Genomic DNA, 9,737 nt, shown 5'->3' with positions numbered 1-9,737 from the left:
GGGAGGCTGAGCGGCAGCAGCTGGGACCCTTGTGGGCGCGCTCGGCGTGGTGCTGAAAGGACAGCTCCCCGCGAGGGTGGAGCGAGCAAGCGGAGGGAAGAGAGTTAAACCGGGGCAAACTGGGAAGGAGGAGTGGGCCCCGAGTCGGAGACCTCCGGGCATAAGCCCAAAACAGCCCTGCTCCCGGAGAGCCAGGACCGCCCCGAGGGCGGCGGGAGACTCAAGTCTGAACCTAGAGAACAACTTCGAGCTCGCGGGGGTGGGGATTGGGGGGGGGGGGAGTCGATCTAAGCTACTTCAGGTTGTGGTTCACCCGGAACCCTCCAGAGCCCTCTTCGCCCCGGAGGAGGGAGCCGCCCCCGAAGGGGTTCAGGCTCCTGGAGTGAGTCAGAGGGCGCCAGGAGGGGGGCGGAGAGGCCGAAGGTGGAGGGGAGGAAAGCTTAAAACGTCAACTGAAGGTGAGGGGCCAAAGGGACTATTTGTCCTCAGAGGAGGAGGAGCCAAGGTTTGGCCAGAGCACGTTCTCTGCCTGGGGTAATTAGTTACCGTCCCTTCTAAGGCCTTCGCAGGCCCCACTCTGCCCCCTCCCCCATCAAAGTTTGATACCTGGCTGGGTCTTGGGGTTGAAGCTTTGTGTGTTGGGGGAGGGGCGCTCTCAGCCGCCAACCGAGAGCTCCAGGGCAGAGCTGCTGGCTCGTCTCCGCAGGGGAGCAGGAGAGGGACGCCTAGATTCCTGTCCTCTTCTGCCGAGGGAACGCTAAGTCCCTGCCACTTCCGCTTTTCTGAGGGAGCCGATTCCCTATCCCCTCCCATCCTCCACTGCCCCTTCCCCTCCCCCAGTGCTTCTCTTTTCCAGGGGCGTATGGGGGGGGGGAGTGGAGGGGGAGGTAAGGGGCATCCTCTGTCTCTGCCATCGCCATTAGCGTAGGGTCCCCTGCGAAAAGCAAATGAGTGTTGGATTGAGTTGCGGTGAATATAGGCTGGACTTGAGCCATAAGAACAGAAAAACAGCCACAAGGACAAACACTGCAGGTGCCCGAATCTGCATGTCGGATGGCGGGGCCCAGTCCCGAAAACCGGCTGGGGCTCAGACGGCCAAGCCTGAGGAGGTGCCTCCGCTGCCTTCGGGTTGGGACAGGCTGGAGAAAGTCGAAGAGGGAAAGCTGAAGATGTGTCCTAGGTCCTGGGCGCGCTAAAGGCACGGAAACGTGCTGCGGCGGCAGCCCTCCCTCTCCCCCTTTTTGTCTCCCCTCCCCCAGCCCAGCATCACCACCACCCCCACCCCACAACCACCACCACCACTACCACCACCCTTCCCGCGCGGGGATAGACCAAGGTTTCCCGCAGAACCGCTGAGGAGCGCCTCCTGGCGGTCTGGCCAAAATCCTCAACTGCATGCAACCTGCCCGACCTCAGCACTCCTACAGGCATATGGCAAAATATCTACACACACGCCTGCACACACGCTCACGCAGGCTCACACGATGCCTAAGTTCAGAGTTAGACATGCAGGATCATACTCTGAACGCGTAGACTCTCACATACTCTCTGACACACAACATTAAATTCAACCTAGCAAATACGTCATGAGGCTCTACCATGAACCAGGAGATATTGTGGACTCTGGAATAAGGGAAATGAACAAGATACAAGCCCTCCCCTAAAGGGAGCTCAGAGAGATCTGGAAAGGAAACACACACAGCTGGACAGAGCACATGAGCTGGAGGCAGGCAAGGCTGCAGTAGAAAAGTACCCTGGGTCTCAGAAGAGGAAGACACCATCACATCTCACCCAGGAGATCCAGGATATTTCATAAAGGCAGTGATGTTTGAGAGGGCTCTTTGAAAATTAATATTGCTGCTGCTGATGATGATAACAGTGATGATGATAACCATGATAGTGATGATAGGTAATATGTATTAGCACCTACTATGTGTCAAACACTAGGCTGAGCACTTTATTTGCATTATCTCATTTAGTGCTCACAACATGTCTTGGGGATAGTATTGTCTCCATTTCACAGATGAAAAAAGATTAAGTCATTTGCTCAAGGTCACTTAGTAAGTAGTGGAGTCAGGATTAGAACCGACAGAGATGAAGTTAAGGGGTTCCCAGGCTGTAAAATGAACAAATACCCAGTGGTTTTCAAATAGAAGCAGAGCCACATGCAAAAGATGAGAAATGAATGGCAAGGCAGGCAGGTGCTAGACTGTGCAGGATTTGAAGGTCAGCACAAGGACCCTCTGGCCAGTTTAACAAGACCATGGGGAGCCATTGCAGGGTGTGTTTGATGAGCAGATCTGCCCTTTAGGAAGATTAATTGGACAGCCATGTGGAGGATGGGTAAGAGCTGAGGGAGGGACAGACATAGAGGTTATGCACAAATCCAGAACCTTGAAGTCCTGAGCCAAGACATTAGCAGCGTAGGAGAAGAGGGTGTGGATGCAGGAAGCACCATGAAGCTACAGTCTCTGGACTCCTCTCTAGCATCCCCTCCCAATTTTAACTCACCAATTCCTTGTGTGGTCTTTTGTCCGGTGTCTCCCTCCCCAGCTAACTGAGTGCTGTGAGAACAAATGTGACTCCCTTGTTCCCTGCCACAGCCCCAGCACCGAGAACAGTGCCTGGCAGAGTAGATGCCCAAAGAATATTGGGAGTGAGTGAGTGAGTAAGTGAAGAAGTCACTGACTCTAGAGTTTTCAGTTGAGGCGACTGGAACAAGACATGCTGGAAGAAAAGGTGGTTGGGTGAGGGAAGCAAGGATAAGATCGATCTTTGGATAGACTGAATTTGAGATTACCCATGTGGCAATATCCAGCAGAAAGTTAAATGTGTGAGTCTGGGGGCTGGGGGTGGTGTGACTAAAGAAGGGCATAAATCAATAGGTTTAGGTGAGATTCCCAAGGGAGACAGTGGAGGAATAAGGGACAGTAGGAGGAGAAAGAGGGAGAGTGATTGCTTGGATAACATCTACATTTTAAAGAAAAGAAGTCAGTAGAGGGGAGAAAGATTTGTCTGAGAAGTAGGATGAAGACCACAGGAGTGCCGTCCTAGAATTCAAAAGATTCAAGAAGAGGGCTGAAAAATAGAGGGATGAGGAGAGAGTAGAGTCATCACCAGTATCTGATGCTACAGAGGGTTGGATGGAGGAGCTTCAGAGCAGTGAAAACACTCCAGGATCTGGCATTCTGGAGGCCTCTGGCGACTCCGACGAGGGCAATTTCGGTGGCAGTGCAGAGGCAGCAGATCTCTGATCTCACAGAGCTGCAGGGCTGACCTGGAGCTGAAGAAGTGGAGACACCAAATGGACACCCCTTCATCACAAAGGTAGAGGACAGAGATTAAGGGAAAGGGGCAGGAGTTGGAGAAAGAAGCAGATAAAGAGACCTATCCAGGAGACTGAGGATGTGAGGAAGAGAGAGCACGAAAAGATCAAGTAGGAGGTGTAAGGAGAGAAGATCTGCAGTACCGGTGGATAGATTAACTTCAGCAGGAAGGAGGGGGACCTAGTCCTCAGAAGCTAGGAGGGAAAGTGGCAGGATCTCATACTAGTTGGCATTAATCATTTTGAGAGTGATAGCAGTCACCATGTACTGAGCTCCCCACTGCCACCATGTGCTAAACACATTATTTCTAACCTTTCAAAGTGGCACATAATCCTCACTGTATGAAGAAAAGAGGCTAAGTCAATTACTTACTATCTCACAGCTAAAAAGTAGCAGGTTCAGGATCGGAGTCAGGTACGCCTGACCCAGGGCTCACAAGTCTTCCAATGCACCTGTGGAAGGAGACAGAGTAGGAGGACCCTGGGCCTTGAGAAATTGGTTGGGAGAACCTCAACAGGGTGAACGACAAATTACTTAATAGCTGAGAGAGCCACGTTGGGGGTGAGCAGCAGGACTTTGGGATGGACCCAAGAAGCTGCTAAATAATCCCAGCAGGCCTCACTCAACAAGGGTAAGGGGGCACCTAGAATGACAGGGATGTAAGTATCCAGAAGACTTGGGCCTCAAATGAGTAGATGTACTTTGCATATTGGGGGGCCGGGAGGGATGGTAATCAATGTTTGCTGAATGAATGCTTAGAAACAGAAGAGTCTGGAGAAGGAGATGGTGCGGTGATAGAAAGATGTTATGTTAACTTTGAATGGTGCCATGGGACATCCAGAGGGAGGTGCCCAAGAGGAAGGCAAGTGCATATCTTGATTTATTTGTTGTCTATTTCCCTGTGCACAAACACACACACACACACACTCACCGCCCATCCCCCCCCACACACACACACACACTCCAGAATGTAATCTGCATGAGGGCAGGGTTTTGTCTGTTTTGTTTACTCGTATATCCCCGGTGCCTAACACGCTGGTACATAGGTACATAGGAGATACTCAATTAATATTTGTTGGATAAATGACTACAGGGGTCTAGAGCCCACATAAGATGTCTAGGTATCATTAAAGCCCAAGAAAGGATGAGTTGCCCTAGGGAAGCATTAGAGAGGAAAAAGAGACGGGAGCTAAAGTCCGAGTCCTGGGGAACACTCTTATTGAAGAGCGGAGAACAAGAGGAGGCAGCAAAGCTGGGATGGGGAAGGGCGAGGAGCACTAGGAGAGGAAAGAGAGCAGTAGGACATGGGGGAGAGGAAAGAACTGAGTCACCGAGCCAAGCCAGGAGAAGGATTTGAGGATACAGTGGGGGTGGCCAGCAGTTCAAAGGCTGCAAAACTGCTCCAACCGAACCACTGGGAAGAGGGCCCAGAAGATCATCTGGTTCAGGAGAGAGACTTGCCAGAGCAGCAAATTAGGGATGAGACTGAACCTAAAGCCCAGGTGCCCTGTGGACCAATTTGAAGCATCTCAGATTAAAGTCCCATGTCTCTACTACCACCTGCAAATTCCTTGAGCTGCATATAAACACAGAGGAGGAACCCAATAGTTCCTGAAATCATTTGATTATTAAATTGTTCATTTCCTCTTCTTAGAAATGCAGTTTCTTTACAATGTTTTTGAATCCAGCAAAAACATCTTAATTGACTGAGCTGAGCCGCCTTCACACTCAGAATTCTGGGTCGGGGTGGGTTCTCTTACATTTCCTGGAAACGCTGCTCCAACACGTCCTCACAAATATGCAGTCAGCAATGGCCAACATTAAGGAGCAGCTGCTACATACCCAGTCACTTGACCAGTGTCTCCTCTTCTTCAAACACCAGTACAAGGGTAGGCTTAATACTCCCTCGCTGTCCTGGAGCAAACTGACACTTCCCCAGGGTGGCCACAGCCAGGGAGTACTGGAGCCCGGACTTCTAACCAGGTGTGTCTGATGCCAAAGCCCCTGGGGATGTTTTTCTACTTCGTCATGATTTGCTCTCCTCAAAACAACCTGTCAGGTGGTATGATCATGTACAAATCCTCAAATAAACTCTCGGGCTCCATTTGATAGAAAGATCTCAGTCTGTTGATATGTCTTCTCATTTTGAAAGAAATGAAGAAAATCATCCACAAACAGCCAGTGACCTTGAACTCAACCTGGTTGTGATATCCAGCCTGCTTCTCTGCCACCATTTCCCTTTTGTCTCCCAGCAAATCATAAAGCCCCCAAGGCTGTGTGGGCTGAAAGGCCTTGGGGAGTAGGCCTCACCCCAGGTGACCACATCACCCTTTAGATAGCTCAGGGATGTTCCCATCTACACCCAAAAAGTGATTTGCGATGGCTTTGTCTATGAAAAGCCAGTGATGAAACTGAATGGTTAAAATAAAAAGGAAATCTCTCAGAGTTACAGTATCAGGGTTCAAATTCTCAAGGATGTGGGGGGAACAAGGTAGAAGGAGGTCAAGGATGGAGGGAAGCTCCAAGCTCTCTACCCTCCCCGCCCCACTAACATTGGGATCTTGCATACTGAGATTCTCATTAAGATTTTATTTGGAGAAAATCTTCTGAGGCCAAAAAGGAAAGAATAAAAAATATAATAAAAATTGAAAGTTGGTAATTTAGAGAGAAGAGGAGGACTAACACAAGCTGAGTGCTTACAAGGCCCGTGCTCGGTACTTTAAAGGCCCTAAGCCCCAAGAAGATTATCATGTCTCCAACCCCCATGTGTAATTCAAAATAAAAATCAATATTAAGCTATAAAACACAAAACTTACATGTTTCCTGAAATAAAAGTAACTTATTTCTCCATTTGCCTAATTTCAGAAGTCTGGATATGTTCATCCAAGCTGACTGTTCTCAGTTTTTCACCGGCCTCTGATTTGCTGGGGCCCTAATCCCCTGCTCATTCCATCTAGTGGTTGGCCCAGTGGCCCAGGCTGGAATTTTCTCCAGTCTCCACAGTAGCCCTGGGAAAAGAGGCACTGCCATTCTATCTTATGGAGGAGGAAACTGGGGCTCAAGGAGGTTCAGGAACTAGCTGAATGTCACATGGTGAATAAGGAATGAGGGTGGCATGAGAACCCAGCTCTGCCTGACTCCAAACTCCCCCTTCTTTCTAGCACTCCTGGACTCAATCCAATTAAAGCCATATGGGCAAGATGAAGGTTTTAAAATCGGAAGCAAAAGATATTTGGCCACACGTATGTGCCTGGCACGCAGCAAGTACTCAGGAAATAGCCCCTTTCCATTGAGTGCCAGAGCACTGGGTCTTGGCCTGGGCTGATGCAGCCTGGGGCCCGAACCAGGGTGAGGCTGCTGTCTGTCTGTGCAGAGGCCTCTCCCATCTGATCCCTGACTCCACTTTTGCAGGTTGACACATATCTCTGAGCCAGGCCTTGTCAGGAGCCCTGCATGCAACCTTGGCTGCGGGCTAAGGCACGCTAACTAGAGCCGGCGTCATGGACTTCGTCATGAAGCAGGCCCTTGGAGGTGAGTCCCGCACCCTTCACTCCCCGACCTGGGTCTCAATCCAGGAGGGAGGGGCCCACAGAGCACCAAGTCCTTCTATCCCCAGCCCTGGTCCCCCCTGACCCCATCCTCTCCTTCCCCACCCCATCCGATTTAGGGGCCACCAAGGATATGGGGAAGATGCTGGGGGGAGAGGAGGAGAAGGACCCAGACGCGCAGAAGAAGGAGGAGGAGCGACAGGAGGCGCTGCGGCAGCAGGAGGAAGAGCGTAAAGCCAAGCATGCGCGCATGGAGGCTGAGCGTGAGAAGGTCCGGCAGCAGATCCGAGACAAGGTCAGCATCACCCATCAGCGTGGGAGAGTAAGGAACTGAGGTCAAGCCGGTCCCCCCAAACCCCGGCCTCAGGCTCCCCCGAATCCCTGCTCTCACCTTAGACCTAACTCTCACTAGGTTTCTTCGTCATAGGGAGAAAGGAGTGTCACAGGAACACCTCCCTCAAAGGAGCGTTATGGGGATTAAGTAAGATAATGCACACGATAAGCGCTCCCGAATGTTTGCTGCTATGGTCCGCAGTCTTGTGCCCAAGACTGGAGACCAAATGTTTGCAATCCAGAATTTGGGAATTTGGGGAAAGTACCGTAGTGCCCTAAGCACCTATTATTGTTACATGTCGCTCTCAATGGGTCTGCAGCTGCCACCTGATGCCAAGCAGTTCCATACATGTCTAGTCTCACCACTGCAAAAAAACAAGGCTATAAGTAGCCTCCCATCAGCTCAGATCAAGTTTTGTCATCGAAACCTATGGGAGGACTTTCAGATGTGAAATCTTGGGGGATGTCAGAAGGGCAGAGAAGTTATTATGGGCAGGTATTAATTTTAAAGGAAACCCTATGCACCGACTCTCTTTTCTGGAACACCTGCCGAGAACAGGCACAATCCCATAAGGAAGGCATCCTTATCCCTATTTTATAGATGAGAGGACTAAGGCTTGGGGAGTTTCCACGAGTGGCGGCCCCGGATGAGCCAGCTTGACCTTGAGATCCAGCTCTCTCCTTGCCCCATTCATGTTCATGTCTGCCCTCCCCCCTTCCCAGTACGGGCTGAAGAAGAAGGAAGAGAAGGAGGCAGAGGAGAAGGCAGCCCTGGAGCAGCCCTGCGAGGGAAGCCTGACCCGGCCCAAGAAGGCTATCCCTGCAGGCTGCGGGGATGAGGAGGAGGAAGAGGAGGAGAGCATCCTGGACACGGTGCTCAAATACCTCCCCGGGCCACTGCAGGACATGTTCAAGAAGTAACCGGCCCTCCTGCCCTGTTCCCACTCCACTTGTTACTTTTTTTTTTTTTTTTTGGTTCTTTCTTTTCATTCAGTTAAGTCTCAGTTCTGAAGGGGAAAACCGCAGTTGACCTCTGCCCCCCTTCCCTGGCCAGGACTCCTCCCCCTCAGCACTCCCTCACACCCCCTTCATCCCAGGGTATTCAGCCCCCACCTCACTTCCCAGTTGCTTGAAAAAGGGAAGACAGCTTCCCCCAGCAGGGGGCGTTGAATCCAGTGCCAGAGGCACTGAGGGCCCCCTCCAGAAGCCTAAGGTCTATGCTAGTGTGGTAACCCCCATACATTCCTTCATGCACCCCACTGCCAGGAGGACCATTGTCCCCAGCCAGCCAAAGTAATGACACATTCCAGCCCTGCCCAGCATGCCGACCTTTGGCCTCTGACCCACAGTGGGCCTCTAGGTCAGGGTAGGGGCACTGAGTGGCCTGGTTCTAAGGAAGGGAGTCAGGGTAAGCCTGCCCTGTGAGGGCCCAGCCTGAGAGGCCCTGTTGTATTCTGGCCAGGCCTAGGTCTGGGCAGGAGGCTGGGGCTCTCCTTCTTCCCTCCCCCTGAGATGACACCACCCAGCCCAGGAGCACTCCTCTCCCAACCCCCACCTGAAGAGGCATGGCCCCTGCCAAGCCAGTCCCTCCAAATGGATCCTCTTCGGACTTTAACTCATCTGTGGAGAGGCCCCAGGGTAGAGCAGCCCCTTGTCTCCCCCCTCTCTGCTTGGGTCCTGGGGCCCCACTGCCAGGCTGGGCCCAGTTTGCCCAGCCAAGGGGCTTCCCAGGCCCCCCAGAAAACACTTGGAGCCATTGGGCAGCGATGGCCCATGCCATGGGACCTCACCATTGGTACAGCCAAGCTGCCCCCATTCCTATCCACCCCACTTCCCCAACCCATCCTGTTCATGTGCTTCCAGGGCCCCATGGTCCCCAGGAGGACCCTTCCTGGCCAAAGCCCCAAGCCTTTGGGGAGAAGCCAGTTCCCACTTGACAGAAGGCATCTGTCCATTCATCTCATTGGCCAAGAACAAACTCTCCTCTGGGATGTGTGAAAATGGCATTTGTTCCCTCCACCCCAAACTGTCAAGGCCTCCTGCTCAGTCAGTTGTGTGAGAACCAGGGGGCCTTGGAGCAAATGAGAGAGGAAAGTGTGTGTCCATGCACACATGCGTGTATGTGGCAGAGACTGCATCAGCAATTGTGCGTCCAAAGATTGTACATATGGGTGCATTGTCAGTGTGTGTGTTGAGACTGTTTGTGTATGTTAATCATACCCTTGTGTTAGAGATTGTATATGTTAGGCAGCCTTGTGTATGTGTGTTTGTTTGAGGGGGTATGTATGAATTGAAATTGTGTCATATCTGTTTTCTAGCCATCTTATATGGGTGGTCAAGTTTGCATGTGTTAGCCTGTATCTGCATGTGTTTTCAAAATAGCAGGAGTGTCTGCAGCAATGGGTATGTGTTAGAAGTTGTACAGTGTGTGTCTGAGAGACTGTCAGATGTGCTGAGAGTGTTGTGTGCATGTGTGGCTCTGAATAGGCACTTGTGTGCAGAATGTGTGCTTCGGGAGAAAGAACATAGG

The 9,737-nt window shown here is 51.6% G+C and overlaps 1 protein-coding gene across 1 annotated transcript; it reads left to right on the top strand.

Annotated features, from left to right (window-relative positions):
- Window positions 1–7,000: 7,000 nt before the first annotated feature.
- On the top strand, window positions 7,001–9,028 carry CPLX2 (complexin 2). The gene is made up of 2 exons (XM_049647768.1): window positions 7,001–7,169; window positions 7,931–9,028. Exons 1-2 carry the CDS (start codon window positions 7,008–7,010, stop codon window positions 8,126–8,128), a joined length of 360 nt encoding a protein of 119 aa, XP_049503725.1. The 5' UTR covers window positions 7,001–7,007; the 3' UTR covers window positions 8,129–9,028.
- The last annotated feature ends 709 nt before the right edge of the window (window positions 9,029–9,737 follow it).

Source organism: Panthera uncia (genome assembly GCF_023721935.1).
Source record: "Panthera uncia isolate 11264 chromosome A1 unlocalized genomic scaffold, Puncia_PCG_1.0 HiC_scaffold_17, whole genome shotgun sequence".
NCBI lineage: Eukaryota > Metazoa > Chordata > Mammalia > Carnivora > Felidae > Panthera > Panthera uncia.
Note: the sequence above shows the minus strand (reverse complement) of the source record. Positions and strands in the feature narration are given on the sequence as shown.

What these genes read in the sequence shown, in the direction of transcription:
- CPLX2 (XM_049647768.1), top strand. Translation starts at nt 7,008, where the DNA reads ATGGGGAAGATGCTGGGGGGAGAGGAGGAGAAGGACCCAGACGCGCAG. An exon ending in GGCAGCAGATCCGAGACAAG is followed by an intron (nt 7,170 to 7,930) that starts GTCAGCATCACC and finishes CCCCCTTCCCAG; the next exon opens with TACGGGCTGAAGAAGAAGGA.